This window comes from Meleagris gallopavo, chromosome 16, assembly GCF_905368555.1.
Source record: "Meleagris gallopavo chromosome 16, MGAL_WU_HG_1.1, whole genome shotgun sequence".
Classification (NCBI taxonomy): domain Eukaryota; kingdom Metazoa; phylum Chordata; class Aves; order Galliformes; family Phasianidae; genus Meleagris; species Meleagris gallopavo.
This window is the reverse complement of record NC_139419.1, coordinates 13,987,740-14,014,823: the sequence shown is the minus strand read 5'-3', so window position 1 is coordinate 14,014,823 and position 27,084 is coordinate 13,987,740. Positions and strand designations below refer to the sequence as shown.

General features: G+C 44.3%; 1 protein-coding gene across 17 annotated transcripts; it reads right to left on the bottom strand.

The window, feature by feature from the left end:
• Positions 1–27,084, bottom strand: TBC1D24 (TBC1 domain family member 24). Of its 17 annotated transcripts, none has more exons than XM_085237437.1 (12): positions 26,996–27,084; positions 26,244–26,382; positions 24,458–24,511; positions 18,150–18,356; positions 15,668–16,690; positions 13,974–13,991; positions 9,715–9,873; positions 8,878–8,941; positions 6,810–6,905; positions 6,137–6,371; positions 3,835–3,956; positions 1–2,502 (listed from the first exon to the last, which is right to left on the bottom strand). In XM_085237437.1, the coding sequence occupies exons 5-12, from the start codon at positions 16,624–16,626 to the stop codon at positions 2,383–2,385; spliced, it is 1,773 nt and encodes a 590-aa protein (XP_085093563.1). In that variant the 5' UTR covers positions 16,627–16,690; positions 18,150–18,356; positions 24,458–24,511; positions 26,244–26,382; positions 26,996–27,084; the 3' UTR covers positions 1–2,382. The 17 variants fall into 17 exon arrangements, with proteins under 17 accessions (XP_085093563.1, XP_085093562.1, XP_085093565.1 ...); XM_085237436.1 differs by having other exon boundaries at positions 26,987–27,073; XM_085237439.1 differs by adding an exon at positions 25,032–25,154 and having other exon boundaries at positions 26,244–27,072.

Genomic DNA, 27,084 nt, shown 5'->3' with positions numbered 1-27,084 from the left:
AAAGAGCACACAGCCAATGGTTTATTTCTCAGTTTTACCAGATCATTTGCTATGAGGTCTACGGGAAGGACAAACCCAGACACAGCTTTGCTGAAGGATGAGGTCAGTCACTTCCACAGTCCAAAACCTTTTAATACAATCCAAGATTCGACACGGTGACAAAAACAGCATCGACGCAGGGCAGCAATTTCAAGAGTAGAGCTGGACACCAATTTGGCAGCACATCACCCAAGAATACGCTCATCTCAGCTCTGAATAGTTCAGTGCAATGCCCACGACAGCAGTGCTGGCAGAAGGGCACCCCGGGCTGTGAGTGGGGCTCCTGAGCCTCCCATCTGCCCCACAGTTGTGCTCCAGGTGTTGGCTGCAGCAGCTGAGCTCCTCCAGGGCCATGGCTGCAGGAGAGCTCTCGGTCTCCACTCACGCTGGCATCAGCTTTGTGACAGCAGCTGCACGGTCAGCTCACTCCCCATCAAAAACATGGAGTTTTTTCTCAAAGGAGAAAGAACAAAACTTCAATGCACACACACAAACAGCAGTTGATTGATATGCAAGTGCCACTTCTCCCATGGCAAAACACGCTTTCTTATTGGCATTAATGTTTAACTCTTCAGAGAGCAGCACTGTCTGCCCCTTCAATTTGTCTTCAGTTATCCCAACATAGAGGAAGTTGAAGTTTTCCTCCCTTCTTCCTGCCTTAAACATCCTTCATCAGAAAACAAAGCATGTCCAAGTGCAGGAATGGCAGTTTGTGGATCTAGTGAAGAAGGCTGTCCAGCCTGGCTAGCAGCTGGAAACAGTTCCTGTGGCCTGGAAACAACTTCGATGCCATTTATAAATACATGCAAGTTTCCAGTGTCAGGAGTTTTTGTTCTTTTCTGCCTTCAGTAGAGAATTACAAAACAAAAACAGCTCCCCAGGAAAGCAAACGGCTCCTGAAGAACCGTGGCAGTCAGTGCTCAGCCTTCAGCTCTGCACCTTCATATCAAACAGTTCCTGCAGTGACAGCCATATTCCTGCTGTCACTGAAAGCAGCAGGACTGCAAGCAGGCAGGAGGGCACACAGAGTCATCTGTAACGGGATCAAAGCCACTTTGCAGCTGGGGTACTTCAGATAGCTTTAACCTTCTGGGAAGGTGCCCACCGTACCCGTTTTCTTAGAAAGCCATTTGTTTGTAGCCTATCTCAAGGGCTTTGCATGTTGACACATCAACTGTTGGCTCAATTACTTGGACTGCTGATATACACATGGACAGTGACAATCATTATCTACAGGGACAAAAAAAAAGCCTCTCTGCTACTGCAAAGAAAGTCCAGTCACAATACAGCTCCTCAAGGATGCCTCACAACTATAATGACAACTACCCAAGGATGTGCACTGGAAAAGAAACAATTTTTACTGAACCAAAGGAATGTGTGAAGATGACAGAGCTTTGTATAATGTCTCTTGGTAGACTACTGTAGCCTCTTACTTAATTAGGCTATTCAAAGGCAACACTACATTGCAGGATGTCTGCAAGAGGAGAATGCTACAACAGACTAAAACCACTCCTGCAATACATGTCTCAAGACTGGTATGAGTCATGAACAGAAGGAAAATCACCTGCCAGCACACCTACCTGCCCAAAATGGCACCCACAGCCTGCTGTGATCTGCAGACCTGTACAGGTCACAGCTCAGGGTGTGCTCCCAGCTGCAAAGCTGTCACTCAGTGTCACGTGGTCCTTGATTGGGATGCCAAAGACTGGCTGGCCATCCAGAGAAGTTGCCCAAGAGAGGGCTCTTGTGCACCTCCACCAGAGGGATGAGAAGCTGCTCTTATTTGCTCCAATATCCCCATCTCTGTGTATTAGCAACAGAGCAGGGAAAGGAACGGGGTTTTGTAGATATGGCTTACAAAGTGGTACAGCACTCAGGCCTTGCTGACATAGTTACATCAATGGGGATGGAAAGAGACAAAAAGTCACCACCAGCGACTGTGGGAACAATTCTGCACAGGAAAACCTATTTGTTATTTTGAGAGTAATTCTGAAGTCCCACAAACCCTGCCAGCATGCAGCTCTAGGGAATTTCTGACAGCTGAACAAAGCTGAACATCAATGTTATTTTCTTGGAAGGGCACTTCAAAGATGAGCTCAAAAAAGGAGATATGGACAGAGTTCAGAAATCCCACCTCTGTTTAAGAGATCCTACTAAATGCAGTATGTTTTCCAGTTATATTGTCATAGGAATAGATGATGGGATGCTACCAAGTGCAACATGATACTGCCAGCTTTGAAAAAAAGGCATGAGCAGCGTTTCTCAAAACCAGATATGATTGCCAAGATCCTTCCCATTAATATCTACAGCTGAGCTATACCAGCCCCTCCACTTCAATCAAGCTTACAGTAACCCTATGAAAAGAACGTGCAGTATGAGAAATAATGTAATTGGAAAATATGTGTGAGGCCAAAGATGACATCCTAGATTTGTATATGCAATCAAGTATTCCAAGGAGTTATTCTGGAAAAAAAAAAATAAATTCAGAATGGCTTTTTAAAAGCAACTCACATTTTTGCCAAGTTTGCTTATACACTTTGCAAGCAGCAAAGACACATGGTATTTTCTTTGCTAGCAAGCTCCACAAGCCAACATTATCAACCTGATTGACCCTGTCCAGCCCAAGTGATATTTTATCACTGTAAATTTTTAATGTTACCCTTTATGGACTTCATGTGTAAGTAGCAATCGTGTTCTCCCCACTCCAATACAGAAGTTGGATTAAACAGCCAAGAAAGCCACCAGCGCTTTCTTCTTTTCTTCTTCCCTTGTGATATGGAGCAAGTGTCACCTAGAGTTCTCCTGGGAAACTTATTCACTCCCAGAGTAATGCTGCACAGAATATTTCCCTCCCACATTCCTCCATTTACTTGAGAAGAGTGCATTAAGCTTCTGTACCCCAGCACCTATTTCCCTAAACATTTAGTGATTTCTGCAGTTACTCATACTTCTTATGCTTCATTTCAGCCTCCATGAACAATTCAATAACAAAGTATAAGCACTCTATATGGTCTTGTGCTTTCTGCTGCCTGAAACTTGAGCGAGTCTGAGCTACTATACTGATATGGAATAGGAATGTAAACAAAATCAAGCCTCTGAGATAGCACTGTCCAGTCCGGATGCCCTCTTCAGAGGCAGCCTCCACAAAGAGATGCAATTGGAATGTATCAAGGACTCAGGTAGGAGCAGAAGGAGAACTAGCAATCACAGTTCCTTCATAGTTGACTCCTAAAATGGTATTGATGGTACATCAGTGGTACCCATGATTTGTCTGCACAGTATCTGTACACTGGGGCAATGGTTTTATGAACTACTGCCCTATGTCAAATCTGAGGTCTCTAGTGCTGCTATAAATGAACATTTGATATTTGTGGCTTGGGCCAGATGCTCTACAGTACACCTCAGCCAGTTCAGCACCTCTGAGGAATTGTGCTGAACTGCAGAATTGTCCTCTGATACAGACCTGTATACATTTAGGATTGTCTGAAATAACATTGTTTTCACTTTTGCCTAATATCAACACCTGAAGCCAGCCACACTGGGTCTCTCGAGGTTCCAAGCTAAGGAGCTAATAGGGTACATCACTTTCACCTGTCTTAAATAAGAGTAAACACAACTAAGCTCTGCATTCAGGTGCACTGCTTAGTAATTATTAAGGAACACTGAGTCCAGTGGGAATTATGTTCTAAGTTGGCTCCTGCATTACAATTTGCCTTGGGAATCCTACCAGAACTGAAATCTAGTTGAATAACGATAGTCATGTCAGCCATTCATGGTGTCCCTGAAGCCCCACACCTCCAAGACAGAGATCTGGAAGCTCTCGGAACACAGCGGTTGGTTGTTGAAAGTGTTGCAGTGGCTGGTCCTTCCATGGTTCAGGTCTGCATCGAGGTAAAGAGCCTGGCCATCACCGCCTCCTGGGAAGAGAAAATCCCGAGTTTAAAGCTGTCTTTGCATGTCTTAGGGTGAGAAACTGTTATACAAGCTGATTTAAACACCAGAAGCCCTAAATCAGGCATGTCCAACAGACGAGAGTTCAACAAAAACCAAACAGATGGGTACTTTTTTGTTCAGACAAGTCATTACACATATTTTGCAAGGAAATCATGTCAGTTTTCAAAGATTACAGTTTGAAAAGACATCATATGCCAACATGCTGCCAAATTCAACAAATATCAAGGAATTCTTCATAAGGCCAGAACAGCGGAAATGAAGAAAAGTCTTATCTCAACATCTTCTTAAAGTTAAAACTCAAACAGACTCTCAAACTATAAAAGCTTGCTCCATGGCAGCAAATCTGCCACAATGAACACACAAAACCATTTACTGATGGTGAGTTCTTGAGGCAACGTGTGGAAAGCGTGGCAGATGTAATCTGTCCTGACAAAAAGCACGGATTTTCCTAATACCAGTTTGCCTCACCAGGCTGCAGCTGGGCAAACCAAAGCAGCAGCAAAATCTACTGGAAGAAATTTGGAGCCTAAAGCTGCTCATTGCCAGTGCTGTGCTTTGGTGACAGATGAAGGTGTCGATGCTACAGATACGGCTCAACTTGCCATTTTTATTATTGATAACAACCATCACGTCACTGAAGAAATGGCTGCTTTGGTGCCATTAAAAGACACAACCCAATGTCTTGATTTGTATGAAGCAGTAAAAAAATAAAAAAATAACAAAATCACCAAAGTGATTTTCTTTAACCTTTGGCAATGCATGCTACTGACGCTACCCAGCTATTGGTGGTACCCAGCAGTGGTTGGTAATAAAAAGAAAGGGAGACTCGGAAAATTAATGGAAGACGATGCAACTGTGGCCCAAAACAATTTTTCTTCCCACAGTGCAGCCCTGGCAAGACAAAAGGTTGGACATCCATGTGATGCTTGCTTGTTGCCTTCAGTTATAATAGAATAAGCTCAAATTCATTGCTTTTCAGTGACAGTTCAGTATCAGAACAAGGTTTTTAAAATAGATCCATGCAATTCCTTACGAACAAGAAAACTGACTCAACTTCCTGCCTTTAAGACCTGTCTTTCAGTGCTGGATAATACATCCCAACTGCACATTTTCCCTTTGTAAAGAAAAACTAAGGAAACCTAGCAGTCAAAATCAAAGCTAGGAGAAGAACAGTACTGGCCTGGTATTATAAACCATGATAAAACACATCAAAGTGCATTTTGATTATCTGTGTCTCTTTGTCAGTATTCACAGGGCCAGAGATGCAGCAGAGTAAAATAGATTTAGAGACAAATGTGCTGGGAAAATGAAAGGTGTCCCAACTGCCTATAGGGCAACTGTGTAAGCTACAAAAACCATCTGAAGAATCAAAAGGGCACAAAGTCTCGTCTGCAGCTGGATTATGTACAACATTCATTTCTAATTATCTACTGCTCAAGTTTGTATTTCTTTTATTACTACCTATGGTGAACAGTTAAGATCTCTCAAATACCTGTGATCTATAATTATCAGTGCTTTCCAATTCAATTACATATGCATTTCACAAGCCTAGCTGATAGTGAAGCAGCCCAGCTTATGGCTGACTAGTGCATGTGCTGCTAAGTGGAAAATCAGCAAGCATTTGATGGCATGGTTTAAATCATGGGGTTAGTTGCACTCCTTATATGTGTCAAACGTGTCAAGTCAAGCTTTCTGGAAGAAGGACAACTACAGTTCTATACCTGCCACCACTTAGGTGACAACTTTACTAAGCAGGCTTTCACCAAAGTCAGCGTCATCACAGACCAAATACAGTTCCAGAAGAAAGAATGTCTTTCACCTTCTACCCTATGAGTCAAAGTCCTCAGTGCAAACTGAGTTCCTCTTCAAGAACTACTTCTCATCACTCTGCAGGATGAAGGTATTGCTGTGCTCAAAGCTATAAGTTACTATCAAAGATCTTCCTTAAAAATGCACATTATGCAAGTTGCCAAAAGAAAGCTTTTTTTTGCTTAATATCATGTTTTGGCAACTTTTCTCTCCAAACAATAATAGTACTAATAATAGTGAAATGCCTATGTGGTAAACAAATGGGATTCTCTCATCTAATCTGAGCGATAAGAGTTGGTGTGGAGTATACACTCAAATTCTCGCACTGACTTACCTATAATGATGCATTCACTGCTGCCAGCCATGAACATGGAAGCTGTTTTGGATGGTAAGTTGAAGTGCCGAGCTGATAAGAAGGGAGAAAGGCGATCTGACGGGTCTGAAGGGGTGCTTCTGAAGGTGAGGGTGTTGGAAGCCGGCGAGGCGTGATTTTCTGGCTCAGAACCACTCGCAGCCAATTCTGGGTGCTTTATGATCACCCACTCGTAGCGTTCCACTTCTGGTTGCAGCTGTGCAGGTGAGGAGAAAACCAGAACTTTCTATTGGTGAACAATAACAGTGCTGAGAGCTCTGCAGAGAAAACAGCACTCGAGCCCTCAGGATTCCACCCACACCATCAGGGGTAAAGATGGGACGAAACTGTTGTTTAGGCTGGATATTGTTTCTTTTCTTTATATCTTTGCTTTTTAAGTGATTGAAAAAAACAACGCAGCGGTTCCCAAGTTACTTTAATAAAACTTGTGAAAAAGAATTCTGAGCATCGGGCAAAAAAGGCTCAGCACAGAACTGAGAAGTAACATTTCCTCCACCCAATCTGAGGTGCTCGGCAGGCTTTAAGAACTAGAAGTACATTAATCCAGCCTATTCCACTGGAAGGGAAGTGTGACTTAGTCCCACCATACAGCGCACGCCTTACTGCAGGGCAGGAGCAAGGATACCATACTCACCCTAAACACAAAGCACTCCCCAGTTCCAAAGAAACTCAGCTTGTTCCCACCTCGCCTGCGCTCGCTCCAATCGGTGGACAGGTAAGCACCGCAGACCTGGTGTGAGCAGCAAGGTGTGAGCAGCAAGGTGTGAGCAGCAAGGTGTGAGCAGCAAGGTCAGGCTGCTTTCCGTGGAAGAACAAAGTCTGTTTCAACAACTGAGAGCAACACTGCAGAATCCAGAACTGAAGCTTTGATTTTGAAAAGCTCTACATCAGTGGATTAAGGCAGCACAAGTACTTATATCTAAAGATAGATTTAAACTGCTTTAATCTGCTGGAGAGTACCCTTCAAATACTAAACGTTTCATAAATTATTTTACATCTCTGAGACATTAAAGGAGAAACATTCCAATGTATCCTCAGTGACCAAAACACAAATGACTCCAGACTTGTAAATCCTAACATTACTTCATCCTTTTAGCATCCAAAGTCACAGTATAAGCAGTTCTGGCTGACTATTCTCTGCTAGCACACAGTAGCCTTGAGCTCTCCTCATAACAAGCTATAGGTAAAACTGGCTAGCTAGACTGATTTTAAAACTAGCTCCAACATTTAGGGCAGCCTGTTCTGAGTACTGAGCATGGAGCTCAGTAGCTTGCCATAAGGAACAGGACAGCCTTACAGGTCTGAATTTTTCCTTGGATTCCCCCACTGGCACCAGAAGAGTTTCTCAGTACCAGCAACAAGCATTGCTACCAAGGGGGGACAGACCAAACAGCAAAGGTCTAAGAACACCATCAAAGCAATGTACCACGTTCTCAGAGCTATGGTTAAACAGCTGTTCACTTGCTGTTTGGACTCTGCCAGCATTACAAGCACAGCTCCTAGGACAAAAGTTCTGAAGAACAGTTTTGTTAATCAGGTAAAGCATGTGAATGAAGTAAACAAATACCCCAGAATGTCATTGGATCTGATGCATCCAAAGTTCACTAGAGTCAGAAAATGGGAAGGTTAGTTTTCTTCTTTCCAAAACACAAAGATAAACATTGGAATAAAGGATGAATGTGACCCTCAGCAAAAGCACACACACACACACACGATACACACACCACACACACACTCCCAGCAACCAACCAAACAGGAGAACCCCACACTTCTCCCTGTTTCCACGTGGGCTTGCTTTTTGTTTGAGAGGTAGGAAACTAACTGCACTGTCAAAACAGCATCACTTCACAAAACTGGAAAGGACAAGAAGCAAAAGAATGCCTTTTCTATTTTCCTGCTTCTCTTTAGAAATAATGGACATCATATAAACCATTGGTTTGTCAGCACAGGTCTGGGACTGCCAGAAACACACACAGTTATGAAACCTGCATCACTAGCACTAGCTAGATGAGAAAAAGAGCAGTGAGGGGCTTGCTTCATGGGGCAGCCATTTTGGGGAAACAAGCAGAAATACAAACCCACAGGCTGTACCTACAGCTCCACATTACACACAACTTTTGCAATTCGTGCATGGTAGATGCGAGAACAGACACTCACTACACAAGGCATTTATGTGCAGTCCTTCTGAGGTTCTGGGAAACTGCCTTGTTTTAAGTTTTTTTTTTTTTTTTTTTTAATAACTATGCAATAAAACTAATGTGTTTGTTTTCCCATTATTTAGTCCACTATAATTCATACCATACAATTTCTGCTACTTTCTCTCCTCGTGTCCTGGAGAAAATGAAAATATCCTCTGTGAACCACAAGTTTACACATTTCCACAGCATCTCCTTCTGATTCTGTAACTAAGAGTCTGTCCAAGAGCTCAGTGTGTAGCTCAGTCCATCATTTCCCATTACTTACGAAGAACAGCAGACCAAAACCTAGTTTACAAGACTTACCCAAGAACATCTCAGTCCCATAAACAACAAGCAGAATAAATTAAAGCATGCAATTGTTAAAAAACAAACAGAAAATCCCAACAGCGGAGCAATTCCAGGCTCCCTGTTTCTCCAGTTTATTCAAAACTGCTGCATGGAATGCTGTATTAGAGCACAGCTGCTCAAAACCTAATTTCTTCAGTCACCTTTTATCTCACTTACCTCTTTTGCCGTGGTCTTGATCAGAACAAGAGTAGGCTCATGTCCCTCACTGTGAGAATAGAACCTGAGGTGCAAAGCACACAAAAATAAGCACTCAACAACCATCACCAACTGCAGCTCTCCTCTAGTCAGCTTTTTGCAGAGCTTTTTGTGCTCCCTCAGAATAAGCCCAGCTATGACAACAGCAGCATTTTGCATAAGGCAATGGAAAGCAAGTCGCATCCCGAGGGCAGATGACTATCTCTGCTTTAGTGCTGTGTGCCTTCATACCAAATAATTATGATGTATTTTTACTTGTTTTTGTTGTTTTTACTTTTCCTCATGGTGCTGGGACAGCTCACTATCTCAATTTCAGAGTGGAAGTAATTATTAGGTGCTATACAGTCTCGTGTGTCAAAAGCAAGTAAAACTCATGTCTTGTTTATCCCACTTTAATACTAACAATCAGAATCACGGACAAAGAAGCTGTAAGGGAACCACCAGTTTTCACTTCCCTTACTTCCCCTTGGATAATCACATTCAAACTAATCCCTCAAAAGAGCCTAAAGAGTAGCCACCGACTTAAATCACTTATAACCAGTGGAGAATGAAGCAGTCTCAGAGCAGTACATTCTGATGTACGTTTGATCTTTCCAATTGGTTGTAGACATATTAAAATGGTTCTCCACGTTCTGGCAAATGAGACGTCCTGGTCAAATGCTGAAGCCAAGAGGAATTTGCCACATTTATGTTCCATCACTGACTGTTTTTCAGACAGCTTGACTACACCCATCCAGTCAGCAGCTCATTAATTGCTCTTTTTTGCCCATACAGAAGTGCAGGGAAAGCCGTCGTTACCTGCTCAGACTACAGCCATGTTCCAAGGTGGTGAAGAGCAAGAGGGGTTGGCAAAGTGCAAAACGCTCTGGGATCCACGACCAGATATCTCGCATCTCTTTCACACTGACAATTTCAGACTTGAAGTTCTCTGCATGGACTGCCAAGTGTACATTCTGCCTGAGAAACACAGTACAGAACATTGAGAGACAATGACTGAACAAAACCAGCAGACTGATTACTGGACAGCAACAAGAAAAGGGCTGAACACCTGAAGACTCTAACAGATATGCCAGTACCCAAAGCTCCAACCCATGGGATTAGAAGATTTAGTGAAGAATGTAAAATACAGCAGTACAACATAATCTTTGAGATGAAGTGACCCATCCTTAGTAGAACACCTGAAGCAATCCCTCTGCATGGCAGCTGTGCCCTGCACCTGTATATAAGAGGAGATAATGGTGAGGCAGCTAGCTTGACCCTGACACTGAACAGGGCAAACTGAATTTGCTCTGTCAGACGGTCTTACCAGTGCTGGTACTTAAGTGCAAAGAACAACATACCTGCAGAAACAGCCAGAAAAAAAAGAGAGAACATTTTTCCCCTCTATGGTGCTGCCTGTATTATGGAATTAGGGAATTTGTAAAAAGAAATCTTAGAGGAATCAGCGCTACCATGCTAAGCAATACTAATCCAAGCCAAATACTTGAAGCTTTTGCAAAGTTCCTCCAACTGGAAGCACTTCATTATGAATGACTTCACTTAATTAAGAAGTGAAGAAGTTCCTAGACTTGCAGATGCAGACAAAATCTGAGCAGGTGAAGTGAAGGAATGCCAGGGACTCGCACTGAAAATCACCCCCATCCCCCCACAAAGGGGCCTGATACATTTATGAAAACTGACTCTTGGCTTTCAAACACTTGAAAATATTAAAAATAGTAATAAGTGCAGAACATCTCAACCAGCCTTTGGTTCTCAGATTAAATAAACACACAAACTTAGAGCCTGGGGATTAAATGAGGGTTATTGAATTCATGAGTGATGTTAAAGACTTTTAAAATGCAAATGTGACAGCCAAGAACAGGGATAAGTGACAGATGAACTCACACAAGGTATTAAGTTACCGAGTGGCAATTAGTTGCACCAAGTTTTGCGGAGTTTGCTCTGCAAGCAAGAGTTCAGCTTGTGCAAGAACTGCAAGAGTTTTCCAATTCAGGGTTTCATGCATTTTTTTTTATTTTTTTTTTAAATAGTTTTGCATTTCCTTCCTCCTGGACTCATGGAACACAGAAGACCTCAACACTACACACCTGCACAGCTAGGCTCCCTAAAACACATCACACGTATCTTTTTTTCTTGCCTGTGGTACAAAGAGATCAGCATTTGCACTGCATGTTAGAGCAGAGCTTGCCAGGAACAACTGGGAAATTCTTAGTGAAATACAGCACAGCTGCCTTAGTGCCAGCATTTGTAGCCAGGTGACTTCTCAGGTCACTAAAAAACAACCCAGCACCACTGCTTCCTTCAGCAACGTGAACCAAGTCATGACTTGCATTGTTGCCCTGCATTAACTGTTAGCAAGAAACTCATTTGGACAACCTTCTTAAACAGCCTCCAACAATCAGTGAGCTGTAAAATTTACAATATTACTCTGCCTAGGATTTTATTTTTGCTTTTAATCACAGCACACTGAGACACCAGGGAGGTCAGCCTGATGCAAAGAGTGAGCCCAGACTCCAACCCACATTGCCAGGATCTTACTGCAGGCCTCAGCCCTTCTGGTCCCATTTGGTCTCAAGGCTTGGTGGCACTATGGAACACAGCTGGCAAGCAAAGGCCTGGTTTGAGCTCATTCAAAAGCAGGGTTTTTCCCACATTTGAGGAATTAGAAAAACATTCAGCACTGTCAACTAGTTTATCACAGTGAACTTCCAGAGGAAAAACACAATGATGGGGGAATGGCTGCTTACATGGATTGACAGCAATAGGACAAGAGGGGATGGTATTAAACTGAGACAGGGGAGGTTTAGGTTGGATATGAGGAGGAAGTTTTTCAGCCAGAGGGAGGTGATGCACTGGAACAGGTTGCCCAAGGAGGCTGTGGATGCCCCATCCCTGCAGGCATTCAAGGCCAGGCTGGATGTGGCTCTGGGCAGCCTGGGCTGCTGGTTGGTGACCTGCACACAGCAGGGGTTTGGACTGGATGAGCACTGTGGGCCTTTGCAACCCAGGCCATTCTATGACTCTATGATAAACGGGCTAGCACTTTCCCATGTAGGTGGATATCATCTTTACCAACAGAGCCTTCTGGTTCACTAAAACACACCTTGCATTCCATCAGCCACATGAAACTATTTCAGGCTGCCCCCTCAATATCACCATGAATCATTTTACATTCCATGTCACCGTTCAGTGAGTGAAACTGGGGTCACTGCTTGGCTGCAGAATTCTGTACGAAATGACTTATTTCCCCATCATAAATCACAGCTGTAGGTGCCTAAGACTGGAAATGTAATCCAGTGTTGAAACCAGTCCCCCTGGACATCAGCCCTCTCCAAAACAAATTCTGCACCGCTTTATAAATCCGATGGCTTTCAGAAAAGTGCAACTAGAGTTACAAGTACCTGACCTTCATTCCTCCTCTCCTTTTTGGCAGCATTTCTGTTAACTTCAGAAAATATCCATTAGTACTGAAAACCATCTGCTTCAGCTGGGCAGCCGTGTTTCAAGCAGTACAGGAATGAAAACGAACAGCACACAAACTGGCTAAGCAGAGGGGTTTCATTTGATGCCAGATGCTGAAAATGAAGTTTAGCTGCCATCGCCACCACAGGCCTTTCAAAATCATCCAGTGGAAAACAAAGCTAAGCACACTGGATTTGGACTGGCAGAGCATGGAGATGTTCAGATCTGGTGATGGTTTTGGGGCACAAGTTAACTGAGATCTCACCACTAGTGCTGTCCTCTATTGGGATGTTGGGAAGATACCTTCTTACCCCAAAGAACTTTGGGGTTAGAAAGTAGCACAGTTTAAGGCGTAAAGGCCTGGTGGAAGTGATAGGTTTCTTTTCAGTCATTAATGGTCAGCTGCAGGTGTTTAAGGCTGAAACACAATCTGGTGTTGCAGGCTGTCGGTTGTGCTGCTCTCACCCACGCCGGGCCCCTCAGCTCTGATCTCTCTGCTTCCCAGCAGAAATTGATTCCTGCTTTTTGCTGCTTTCAGGATCTTGTAACAACAGTAAATAACAGGTGGACCTTGCAGGTTTGCTTGGCTGGAATTAAAAGCACTCGGACTGAATGGAGTCAAAATCCATGACACACTGTATGTGAAACATGCTTTGATGAGTTGGCTCTCAAGGTGTTCTTCCAGACATGAAAACACATGGAAATTAGTCCCATTCTGATTTTATAAGTTAGTACAAATATTAGCATGTATCTCTCACTGAAGTTAACCCAGGGCACCTGCAACAAGGCCAAAGATTGTCCCAACGGCGTGAATTTGGAGCCACACATCTGTGGGACTTAATGCTCACAGGGCATCCCTTTGCAAGTTCTCTGCTTATCGGGTGTTACAGTCACTGGTTTTTGTTCTTAGAGAAATGCTTTTTGGGCCAAGACTCGATGGATGACTTAATTACCCATCAATGCTATACGGCTGAGTAACTCTGACCTTCTTGACACAGAGGTATTTCTACTTAGAAATAAATATAACGTAGTATAAATCGAGACAAGTTACTTTCAGGAGTGTGCCAAGTTGGGTTCAGTCCAACAGTTTTTCAATCAGCTGCAGAAAGCTTGCAAAGAAAAAAAAAATCAAGCATGTCTTGCATAAATTTGCAACAGCACATGCTAGGTCTGAATGTGGGCAATACCTAATGGTACAAAAAGCAACAGGGACATCAGAACCCCACAACAAAAACCCACACCCTTCAAACAAAAAACAACAAAACATGTGCCACAATTTTTCTTCCAGCATCGTGATGACTTAAATTTGCTCGTTAGCACCAAGCTTTTCCATCCTGGGGCGCACAGATTTGCACCACTGCATGCAAACCACCGTGCTGAGCAGCTGTGCCCACGACCCCCAGATCTCATAACCTTGCAGGTGCTTTGAACTAACTTTGTAAGAGTGTATGCAGATGTTATGCAGCAATCTGATGCTGTGATTGCTGCCTTGCTTTTCTTGCCCCAGCATTAGCAATAGTGACAGCTTCAGAATAAAAGCCAGGCAAAGACAGAGGAAGCAAGCAGAGTGCAGAGATCCAAGTGTTGGAACCTACCTTTTTGGAGATGTAACACTGCAAACAGGAGGGGTGCAGTGGGTATGGAATTGACAGAAGGAGAACGTATGAGGAGGAAGACAAAAAAAGACAGAAAAAGATCAGTGATTTTCTATAGCCTTGACAAAGTGAACGTAAGGAGCCTAGAAAGAAACAAAAGTACAGTTTGATTTGAATCACCAAGCAAGAGGAAAATAAAAAGACGAGCTCTGTTCACATATTTTCTACATTCTCCCTTCTGTTTTTTCCCCTTTTTGCCATCTGCTCAGTTATTGGATTGGAAAATAATCCATCATCTCTTTGCATAGGCCAAACACATATCTGGACAAGAAAACTGACATCCTATCGAGCACTGGAGAAAAGCTCACTTCTCCAGAAACCACATCTGCTGACAGTAGGATCCAAACTGAGCCTACTTCACAGCAGTGCCAAGCCAGCGGATGGTGGGAAGCTCTGGTACGTTTACAAAAGTAGTTGAGAGAAGATAGAAGTTATTCATTAGCAACATGGTTTGGTAAATCAGTTACTACAGGAGTTACGTGGGTATCAACCAACTAAGTTTTGCTTGGAAGGCAGCTCTGTCTGAGCAAGAATATCTCTACAACACCTTTCAAGGCCAAGCTGGACGGGGCCCTGAGCAGCCTGATCTCAGGATGGCAACCAGGGTATTGGGTGGACGTAGATGATCTTTAAGGTCCCTTTCAACCTAAGCCATCCTGTGATACAACATTCAGTGCAACAGGGGCTCCTGCTTGACTTTCATTCTGTTGCTAAAGAATATGCTAATATACTCAGAAAGGATATCACAGCTCTTCTGAACTTCAGCACGTGAAGAAAAGGTAATATTCCCAGACTGGAAGAGTCAGTGCTTCTTTTCGCAAGCCCTGAATTTAATGATCAGAACTCTGCCTAGTGTGACCCCTCAGTTGCTAGAGGCCTTGAGCCTGGCAGAACAGTCTCTTCCAAGGGACAAGCAAGGTAAAGCACAAGCCAGCTGTATACTAAACTATAATTGTAAAAATATACCCTTGGAAGAGACTGGGAACTCATGCACACACCATACATGTAAGAAGTTCTGCTATCACTTATGGTATTGTCCTTGATTTTCAAGAGGCCTGCAGTCAAACTACTTTAAAAACTAACCTGTAAGCATGATTTACTTCTTCCTTAATCTACCAGAGTAACTCTGCAGGTGAGCAAAACATTTCCACCTCAGACAGCATTTGTCTACTTACAGTAAAGGAACAGCAGAATATATGGTACCAGACACCATGAAATTGATCTTTTATATGAATAAGCTCGTATTTAAGAATTAATTATTGTCATGTTTGCTTGGATACTTTTCTTCCCAATCATTTATTAGCTGTTTTTCCAGCTTTAAATACTTTCCCATTTAAAAAGCAGCCTGTGAAAGACACTTTGGAGATGCAATAATTGAACATGAACCTCCAAAAAGAATTACAAATACACCATACTTCCCACTGGAATCCCAGCAATACTTAATTTGGGGCTGCTGACTTTTTTTTAAGCAAGTGCACAGAGAGAAAGTCAGCAGAGATGCCCGGTGAGCACCAGTAGAGCACTCCTTCTTCCCCATCAGTCAACCCAAGGCCGGCTGACCACTCGTCAGTGAGGAAACCTCAGGATCTCATGTCTGAGGAGCTCACTCGGACTACCTGTGGGGAGACCCCTACCTTTTCTGTTTGACTGTGATGCCCTTCTGCTGCAAAGCTTTCTCATTGGCCATCTGCAGCAGCTGGATCTCCTTCCGTGAGAACAGGCGGATAGCAAAGGCTTTTTCCAGAAGCCTCTCAGGAGACACTGACTTAGCAATGTCTCTCACGAAAGCTCGAATATCCTGCTGCACGCTGTCAGACTCCATGGGCTGCCCAGCTCTGACTTTGTGAAAAAACTTCAGAATAGCCAATGCAACACGATAGAGAACTTTGTAGCCCTCCACCAGAAACACATCGAAGACCCGAGCAATGTAAACCATGGGCAGCTCTCCAAAGAGCCACCGCTGCCAGTCAGAGTACACCTCCAGCACGTCCTCAGACACTGCCACCATCAGCTTGTGTGCTGCCTGGCAGTACTTGTTCACCAGGTCCCCAAAGGTCATGCAGGAGGACTCAAAAGCCAGGAAGGTCTGATCGATGAGCCGCTTGGACGGGTCGTTGCAAGCAAGGATGCGACAAACCTGTTCAAAGCACTCTGCCTCATCCTTGCTGTAGTGGAGAAGCAAAGCTATCACAGAAGGCAGCGCAGGGCAAAACGATATGTCTGGGAACTGATTTGCAATGCACAGTATGATCTTCCTAACTGCCCCAATGCCCTCTGCATTCAAGCAGTACGTGGGAACAAGGCTGTCGTCCACAAACTCTGGCAGTGGAAGGGAGCTACTGTTACGTTTCCCAACTATCTTCACCACAATGTCCCGGTAAACATTGGCATCTGGGGTCACTGTCCGGCATGGGATATTGCTAATCAGCTTGTGGTACACCTTGGCCCTCAGTGAATGGCTCTTGGCCCAGTAGCCTTGCCGAGCCAGCTGCTTCAGCTCCTGGAACTCCGTGCAGCTCAGCTCCTTTATATCCTGGCTCTGGACAGTGACATCCATTTTGTCCCAATCCACAAAGCGGTTGTATTCATCCATGACTCCAAGGGAAGCATATGAGAAAAGCTATGAGAAACGATCGTTAAATGACTTGCTGCTTTTCCTGAAAACAATAACAAAAAACAAGTTTGAGTAAGAGATGGCATCCCATTTTCTTCAGGAACACATGCATACATTTGACTTGCTCCCATACTTTTTAAAATAATTTTTAAGTTAAACTTCACTTCCATTCTCATTAAGTACTCATCAATAACTCATCGATGGGTTCTGAGCACATCTGCCATAAAGTGAGCTTCCTAATTGCAGCCCCAAGCAGAGGCACGGGCTTTTACAGAAACTTCTCACTTAAGAGAACAGATGCATTCCACTCAGAAATATACACTGCAAAGTTTGTTCTATTTGCAGCCTCTATTCCTAAGTTGCTGGGGAAGTAACCACTATTTATACTAAAAGTAGGCAGTTTCATGAGCAGCTTGAACTGTTCCAATACTCTGCAGCTAGTGAAAAGAGATGCTGAACTCCTGCTAGACACAACCACGTACTCCCCAGTTGCTTCTCCACATTGGCACTGGCTCTCATGCAGCCACACGGTCACCAAGATTGGTTTGTTGATCTGGTACAGCTTCTCATTTCCAACGGACAAGCAAGATGTGCAGCCAGCTCAACGTTAGCCTGCCAGTGCAAAGATGACTGCAAGGCAGAACCATCCTTGTAATGGCAATACAGGCTCGTGTCAGCTTAGAACAGCTTCACGAAAACGCCTCTTAAACCTCTTAAGCTCTGCACTGGACATCTGGTTCTGATCTTGTACAAATGTCACTGAGCAAATCACCCTCTAGAGGGCCTGCTATCACCGTCACAAAACTCAAAGCACGAAGCTGGTGCCTGATCTTTCTGCTCCCGTTCTAGTTCCTCAGACCACGCGTTGACATGATCTACTAGTTGACTCCTGCTCTGAAGTACACCTGGGTCCCCACAGACAGGCTGACCACAACCACTAATGGCCATACTTGAATTATGTTTAATTAGTGCAAAAATAGAAGTGGAGATGCAGTAATACATATTAGTGACAGCAGGAAGACCCTCATCGGCGCCGGGTTGAAGCCAGGGAGCACACCTGCACTGATGCTGCAGACTCTGCAAAGGCAAATAAGCCCTAGAAAATGCAACAGCCCTGCACAACTGACCTGTGCACCAATGATATTATGCAAAAAATGTAAGGTAACAAAACCAGTTACTGAAATGCTTCTGAAAATTCTTTTATAATTGATGTATCAGCAGACTAGCCAAGGCATGGAACTTGACATTTACTAGCATGGTCTTTTGTACAACAGCTGCATTAAAATTATCTGAACTCAAATATTAATTTGGGATTTTTGGACCTCCATGCTGAAAGCCCCAAATTTAACTTTCAGTTCAGAAGGTTGTCAGCAGCACACAGGAGCCTTTCACAGACAGCTGAGAGGTGGCTCTTGGAAATATTTTTCAGGTTATCCAAAAAGGATCTGTTTTTATGACATCTTTTACATCACAAAATGTAAGAGCAATAGAGAAATGCTCACCATTTCTTTCTGTTATACTCTTATTAAAAGTTAATTCTTGAAGAGGCAATGTGTAGTCCCTAATTCATTTCTTCAAGCAGTGTTTGAAGCACTGTCTGTCCATGAGCATGTCTTCAGCATATGCAGAGGCAGTAATAGTAGGACACCACTCCACTGCTGAATCTACATCAGCTTTGTCAGAGTTCAGGTTTTTCTGTCATTCTCCACCTGGGAAAGGGAAACTTATTATCTTTAATTGAATTTATCTTCCATTTTATGTAACATCCCTGTGGAGAAAAGAAATTCAATAACAGTTGGCAGTGAATAAAGCACAGAAGGTTGAACCATACAGTTCATGGTCACTTCAGTATAGAAACTCCGTACTTGATGGAATCCCCACTATGCAACAACTTCCCTTTCTGCCATCATCCCCTGAGAGCCATTTGTACTCATATTAGAAAGAGTTAAGTAAAACCTCTATGAGTCAATGCATAAGACAGTCAGTGTGACTCCTGGGCTGTTCTTTTTCTTCATTTTCTATCATTCAAAGTCACAGGCATATTTAGAAGTTGCATCAAACAAACATCTTCCCCTCTGGAAGTTTCTGCCCATTCCAGAAACTAATTAATGTGATGAGCTCCTCAGCAAGCTCACTGAGGTCAGCAGCTCGGGGTCAGAAATGAGACTGACAGAAGTTGTGATCAGAGCTTTCACTCTTATACACACTTTGGCTGGGATAAATCTGCTGGCTATTTATGTAGGTCTGTCAGTTCATGTTTTCCAAAGACCTAAATTAAAAAAAAAAAAAAAAAAAGACAGCAAAGCAAACAGGCTTTGTGAAGGTCACTAAAGCAGCTCTTAACTGCTAGCAAAGCCAACAGAATTAGTGTGCTACAGTGCAATGGTGCATAGCTCCTGACACTGTGCCAACAGCTACAAGCCAGCCGTCCTCCAACTGGGAGCATTTACTTGCCAGAGAAGAGACTGAAACTTCAGAAAAATTCTAGCCAGTCTTTGTGGTGTTTTTCTCCCATTCCTTCCCAATCTTCTTTCATCCTCCACTCCACTTAGCTGTCACATAAGAGAAGGGGATGAGACGACAAGAAAACATTTCAGAATGAAATATGCATAAATACGTGGTCCAAGAGACTTGTTCACCAGGTCCCCAAAGGTCTCCTCCAGAGACTGACACCTCTGCAGCAAACAAAATTCCCTCCTACTTGCTAAAGTAACTTCAGAGAAGTTAGCAACATTTTGCAGTGAGTGTCCTCTAACTTGACCTGTGGATAACAGAAGGGCTCAGCACTGATACTTATAAGCACCTCAGAGCAGAACAAGGAGATTCAAAAAAATCAGCAAAAGAAAATTGGCAAAGCTTGAGAACTGCACATGCCTCTTCAAGGGAAAGTCCCTGCTCTCCTTTCTAATTAGACTGACTTCTCCAAGTAGGAATCAGCACAGAAAAGAACAAACTTTTCTATCAGCAACTGCCACGCAACTTTGATGTTGCTGAATCTATGGACTTCTAATGGAGCTGTCAGCTCCAACAGCAAGAACAAGAGGGAAGTAGAAGTGTTTATATACACTAAAAAATGCCTGCAGTACAGACAAAGGATTTTTCCAAGTTCAGTTTAGAAGAGTGAAGCAAACAAATCATCATCATCATTCAAAACCGAGCACTGGCCATGGAACTGGAGCTGGCCTAATTTCAAGTCAGTGACTGCACTGTCAGGAAACATTTATTTAGCTTGCCAGCCCGGCCACATTTTCATTCCATTCCCCTCTTTCTTCCTGTTGTTACGTGGGCTACTTTCAGAAGATGTCTGAAATCTGAAGTTGTATAAAATATTGAGCAATGAAGAGAAGTGTGGCAATCAGAAGTCAGACACTGCCTGCAAAGAAAAAAAATCATCTGTGAAGTCAGTTAAAAATACATCATTCAGTATAGGAAAGGTTTGAACTTGGAAGTGGATGACCTTTAATGTCCCTCCCAAGCCAAGCCATTCTGTGATCCTATGAATTATGACTTCCCTTCGTTAAAGAGAATATCGGGTTGCACTTCTACTAAAGTTAACACGGGTATGGACAACTCGAATTTCACTGCCAAAGAACCTTGTAAGTTTTCCAAGTGGCACTTCAGTATTTCAATCAATCACAAAACGAACCAACCCTACCTCCAATTCATTAAGATCCTCAGTTTTTGCTTTCCAAACAGTAGGAATTAGCAAACTGAAGCTGTGAATTACGACTAATCCAACGTACACACGTTTCTTCTAGACCTAGACTGCACACATCCATAGCAGAGAAACAGTTCTATTCCAAACTGCCAAAAAATAGATTCCAACTCTGATTAAAACCTGAGATGATGCTGTTTGACATTGAATTTAATAAACAGAAAGATTTCTCAAAATAGATCTTACAAGGAAAAGGGCATAAAATCAGGAAACTCGTGTTCTCTGTTTCAGCAGTCTTGCAGTTCTGCCTCCTGAAATTCTGATGATGGATGATAACCAGGATACTCCACACCGACCCAGCATTCTGGCCACGTAAAAAAGTAAACTCTGGTAATAATATTGCCCAATTTAACCATGCACTGCTACACTGGTTTTAATGAAGACCACTTTCCCAGCCCCTTTTGCTATATATATACTGTACATATACACATAGATACGGACAATAAATATTTCAGCATGCTTTCTATAACGTGCTCTGCCATCCCTGGACAATGCTGAATCACACCTGAGGTTTTCCCTTTATACACCAAAGAACAAAGCAATGCAGCAAGCTAGTAACGCTGCTGAGAAAAAGCGACTAGCAGGCTATTAAGTCTTTCCTACCCAATACTTGGGTGCATCTTTCAGTTCCTCCTGAGCCCAGGCCTACAGCAGTATACCAACATCTCTGCTACACGGATCTGGAATCAAGACTGGAGTCACAGTGCCATCCTTCCTTCCCCAGCACCTCCTGTCTCCTATATACAGCTTCAGTGATTTCCCATTCCACAAATTAGCTAAGAAGAAAAAGATAACAGACAAAACTTAAGCAATCACTTAGCAATAAAACAAGCCAAACGCAATCAGCAACCTGCACCACAATGCACTTTGAGCAACGATCCAACGATCCTTTTCAGCAGAGGATATGAGTTGGATGGATTGCTTTGATGAGTTAAATGCAGTTCGATCTCTTCATGCATCGCCCTGGGCACTGTGTACAGCATGAGCTGTGCTCCAGCTTCAGGAGCACAACCCTGGCCGATGCTCTAGCAGCAGTCCATCAGTAACAACAGGAGTCTTTGCTCCACATTGGTTTTTCATACTCTTCTGGGACGAAGACTAGAAGCCTGCTGAACCCTAAAAAGTATTGAACGCTCACTTCTCTGAGAAGCAGGTAAAGACCTGACAGTGCTGGTTAGCACTGTTAATAGTACACAACAGGGCACATCATTTTGAGCATCTATATAATTTCTCTTGTTGCACGTGAAGCACAGACACAGAAGGTTTGCCCTGGAATCCTCTAATTGCATCTTTAGAAAAGTACTACTGACTTCTTTAACAGGGTCTTTTAATTACCTGTGATTGACCTATCATGTCCTTTATAACAGTAAAAAGCTCAGAAGTGCAAGGAGTGATAATGGTCAGCATGTATGTGGGGGACAGCTGCAAGCACTTCCACAGAAGGCAGCCAGCCCTCATTCCCACCTGCTGCCCTGGGACAGCACAGGCACCTCTAGTGCTCACCACTGATTCCATGAGCTGTGCTGATGAAAACCTACCAAGCAGGTACAACACTCCCAAAACAAACAAGACAGTAAGAATTAAAGACTGAAGATGTACGTTCAGTGTACATTTTCTCTTCTAAACACCTGACTTTATGTCTTTCTCAGTTTGGGAACAGAGTCCACTACGTGCAACCAAAGGCAAAGGGCAACCATCACAGAAAAGCTCTGACACAAGAGCTAATCTGTATGCAATAAAGCAATCCATTTTCTGCCCTCTCACATTGAAAGCTTGCCATCAGTTTGACATTTATCACCTCTCCATCTTAACCCATTACAAACATTTAATGGCAGAAAAATCTCTTTAAACATCTCTGCTTTGAAACGTTCTCCTCTCAGGCACAGTGTCTGCGTTTATTTATGTTGGACACAGATTTATTTCTTTTTTTCTCCTCCCTAAACTTTCCCATAGGAGTACCTGGAACCATGCTTTACTTCTTGCCCTATGTTCAGCACAGCAGCTGACAGCACAAATGATGGAAACACAGATTTTTACAAGTAGAAGACAGGATATGAGATATCAGAAAAGGGCATCACTCAGCTCCTACAAGACATTTGTCAGCAAACATTTCACAGACAACAGTGATGATTCAAGTTTATGAGGAAACCATCCCATAACGTGTTGTTTGTTGTTTTTTTTTTTTTTTTTAAAAAGCACATATATGTCCTAGATCTTTCCCTCCCCAGCTGAGCAATATGTGAGTGTACCTTTCCAATAGTTTTCATGACCAGGTGTCACAACAGCGAGCCCAGGGATCTCCTCTGAACTATTTTGTTTTGCTCAGGGTCAGTCCGTGCACAACAGTGCATCCCATGCAGCCACAGAGCTACAGAACACACTGCACACAAAGCACAGCAGGAGCAGATCCCCTCACCAACACAGCCTGCCTCCATTGCTCTGCAAGTCATGCTATACCATGCTGCTGTGCTTTCCTGTTTCTGCCTTCCTGTTTCACAAAACAGTAGCCTTTGCTGTGCAGGATTGAACAACAGGCCGGCAGGCAGGGCACTGAGATCCAGGAGTCTTGCTTGCAGGCTGCAGGAAATCCCTGATGAGCAGAACCAGAACCAGAGCATCACAGTCACAGCCTGCACCTTGTCAATACATTTTCCACTCACATACAGGTATAGAGTGTGCATACATGCACACAGTGAATATAAACCAAAAGCCTTAGTCTGGCAATCAAGGATTGCTTAAGAGAAACCCAAGTCAGATGATGGGCAGAAGAACCACTAAGTGTGGGCTAATTGAGAACACAAGTCCTTACCCCACAAGGAGCCCGTGGAAATGCTGCATGGCCTCCTGTAGTTTGCACACTCCACTCACACCAGCAGCTATCAGCAGATCTTGTTTATTCCAGGATAGGTTCTACAGCCTCACATTTTCAACTGCCAGCTGAAAACAGTCTGAGACAGAAGCATTTTCCTGCTCTATCTTGTTATCTTCTGCACTAAGTGCTAAAGGTATGGAAGTTTTAACTTGGAAAACAAAAGCTGATTTACAGTAGAAGAACATTACGAAAATTATAAAGTAAAAGCTGTCAACTGCAAAGAAATCGTTCTCTTCCAGCTCTGTAAAACTCTGTACATCTCCTCCAAGCTGCCCCAAAGAAAAGCTTCAGTGACCTGCTATCCCTGCTAAGGCATGACTGCTTTTCTGAGACAACACCAGGTAGACACCCCACCCCAACAAAACGTTCAGACACCAACACTAAGAAGCTTACAAATACACTTTACAATGAAAAGAGGGTCCAACTGCAGGCAAACGCCACAATTCTATTTCAGGGAATTTGAAACACAGAATCATAGAATCGCTCAGGTTGGAAAAGACCTTAAAGATCATCAAATCCAACCACAGCCTAACCATACCACCCTAACAACCCTCTGCTACGTCATCTGATCAATGAACAATACATTGCTTTTGATTCTTATCTCTGTAGCCTTTCCAAAGTTATGCTCTACTAAAACCCAAAGAGTAGCAAGTTGCTCTTCTGGAGCAGCAATGGTATCTGTACAGCACTTCACACTGCAGAATCCCAAACCAGTGCAACCTTGTTTCAATCCTAGTTTTATAACCAAATGGCACTTAACAACAACACAACAGCTGCTGAGTTTTCAGTCTCACTATTACTGCAGACTGCTAATCACTAGTCATACTGGTGGGGCAAAGCTTTGGGAAGACCAGCCCTGCGAGAGGGCCATTGAGATAGATGAGGGGTTAGGAGAGGGGGCAGATGAGAGGCCTTGTGGTGGATGCCATTCTTCACCCACACGTTCATTCTGAATAAGCTTAAAGGTACTTAAAGCATCCAACACACCTACTCTTCTGGCAAATGTGGCTGCTCTGGCCCAAGGACATCAGTTCCTCAGTGGGAGGAGAGGGCTGGGGCTGTACCAAGACACAGAGCACAAGCAGGACCCCCGTCCCCTTGGGGCATCAGATCAAAAAGCAAACATTTCCCCTAAATGTCGAAGATATTATACAAAACTAGGAGATGAATGAAAGAAGCAGCCCCAACGTCCCTCAGACTGAAGTGACCTTACTATTCCTTACCTTAGAACTTGTCCTCCTATAGATCTCCTTATGACTTCCACCCTTCTGCGGGGTCTGTTGGGATGGAAACAGAAGTTAAAATCGGGCCAGCGATGTGGTGGGCAGCATTAAGTGCCTCAGTGACCTCTGTAACCTTCAAAAGGCATCTGCCTGAACCTCTGCATGGCTCCCAGCCTCCAGAGAACAGAGAACAAGGGGACCGATACCCTCACAATTCAGAAGAGCAGTTAATTAACCATATTATCAAAGTTCCTACAGCATAAACAACTTCCAGTCTCTCAAACCACAAGCAGGATTACTGTTGGTGGCACCTTTGTAATAAATACTTTTAACCAGCGTTCCCCTTGTAGTTCATTTCTGACTCTCCTGTCCCAGTGCTGCCCAATGTATTGATCTACAAAATTACAGGAAGGGCAAAGATTTTATGTGAAATGGGCAGCCTCCAGTGGTTTTGGATGAGTCACTTCTTCCTTACGTTGTTTCCCCCTGAATAAATCCTAAGAAAGCAATCCAGCACTGGTGCAGCCACACACAGGTTACACCTATTGCCAGCAGAACACAGCTGCATACACACCAAGCACAACTCAGCACGCTCACTGATACAGCCAGCCTATGGAACTCCTTCCCCGAGACAGTGCAACTCGTGGTCTTCTGCAACACTCAGAGAGCTCAGGAGGCCATCCTCAAACTTGGAAAGCTTAAGCAAGAGGAGAATAAATGAGATAAGGTGAAGCCTAAGTGCAGGTGCAGCACAGATAAGAGCACATTCATGCATTGGTTCAGAGAACTTCGAACAGCTGATCACACAGCTGGATGCCTTCAGCACGCACTCCCACCCAGCACACACAGAATCCACATGAGTCAATCATTAATATAGTGCAGTTAGCTCTATTTTTATATCAGACAAGTCGTGTGACTGCCTGGTCAAGTACAAGGGGACGCAGCGGCCAAAGACCAGCATTACTTACTTAAACTCTTCTGCAAGCCACCACTCTAAGCTACACACCATGCAAATCTGAGTAGTTGCACTGGACTTCTAAGAGAAACTTTAGTGCTCAGCAACAACTCAAGGCTATATATAAATGGAAAATAGCCACTTTTCTTCCTGACAATCAACACAGCTTATTTCGAGTTCTACCACATCTGTCTGCTTCAGAGCAGGCATCCACACAGCTAACACAAGCAGCTTTAGCAGCCTCTCCATCCTAACAGAGCAGGATGTGTTCTAAAGAGCTGCAGGAACAGCAAGGACTGAATTTACGGTCTGTAATTTGCTTGCCACCAAATCCATGCAGCTTCGTCACTGAAGCAAAAGCACTTGCGATCTAAACAAATGCCAGGGCAGCATTATCAGATTGCAGTAACCTTGTTCTTGGAGACACTGAGAGACATAAGCAGTGAGGACTGGTTCGCTTTACCTGCTTGCTTGTCCTGAATTTATGGGCACATTAATTTAGTGCAGCCATAGGCTTTCACCAGTTTACAATCCAAATAACACCACTGATGGAGTGTGGGGGCTGTGCCAAGGTTTCAAGTTAACAGAATGAAGAAAAAACCGACCAGGGGGAGTAACCAAAGGCTGAGACAGAAGCAGAGGGCTGGGATGCGCAGAGGTGCTTAAAGACGCGCAAGGTTCGTGGGCAGCCTGCTACAAACATTTACTTGGCAGCATTTAATTATTAACAGCGAGAAAGAGAAGCAGAAAGCGCTCTCCCTCGTGTTCAAACTTGAGCTGCACAAACACCTGCAAATTTTCAAATATTAATGAAAGAAAAGCCATTCCTACCTGCTGATTGTTGTGCAACAAAACCCACATCCAGCTCACTAGTGGTGAAGGACGTAAGCACCACACATCGCCTGGAAGCGCCACGAAGCCAACACAGCACCCTGCCCGAGTCCTTAGACACAAGTTATCAGTGCAGCTTCTGCAAAGTAACCACCTGCGTGAGATGCCTATCTACCAGCGACGTGAGAAGCAGGGCGTTCCAGCAGGGAATTCCTTTTTTGGTAATACTTAGCCGCGATCTGCCTCATTTCTACGCTCGGAGCACTCCCGGACACTCCAGCAATCCAACCCGGCCTGCATTTAAGGCAGAATCGCCGTCGGACGCCGCAGCTTGCTGCAGGAACCGGCCACAAAGGCTCCCCGTTTAGGGGCTGCAACGCAGAGCTCAGCCCTGCGCACAGCGGGGACCCGGCGCTGCTCTGCAGGATGGCGTCCCGCCCGCCAGCAGCCGCAGCAATCCTCCTCCACAGCCGAGGAGCGGCTGCAGCGCATCCACGCCCGGGAGAGCGGCTCCTGGACGGAAACCACCGCGTAGCCGCACGGCGCCCGGGGCACCCAACGAAACCGGCCGCGCTCAGAGCAGCGCAGCACCGCGTCCCGCCCGCACCCTGCAGGCGGCGGCACCGCGGCGACCCCGCAGCCACGGCGGCCCCGCTGCCACTCGCGAGCGCTCGAGGCGCCCTCCGAGCCCCGGCCCAGGACGCCCCTGCGCAAAGAAGCTCAGCTCGGCCCGCCGCCCTTACCGCCCTTACCGCCGCCGCTCCCGTCAGCGCCGCGCGGACGCATCCCCACCCACCCGCTCAGAGCGACGGGGGCGCCGCGCGCATGCGCACAAAGCGCC

Bases quoted from the DNA above. Each gene is read 5' to 3' on its own strand.
- TBC1D24 (XM_085237437.1), bottom strand. From the start codon at position 16,626: ATGGATGAATACAACCGCTTTGTGGATTGGGACAAAATGGATGTCACT. The intron at 3,957-6,136 runs GTAAGTCAGTGC...TTCTCTTCCCAG, and splicing joins CAGTGAATGCATCATTATAG to GAGGCGGTGATGGCCAGGCT. The intron at 2,503-3,834 runs GTGTGGGGCTTC...TTTTTTTTCCAG, and splicing joins TCCAGATCTCTGTCTTGGAG to AATAACTCCTTGGAATACTT.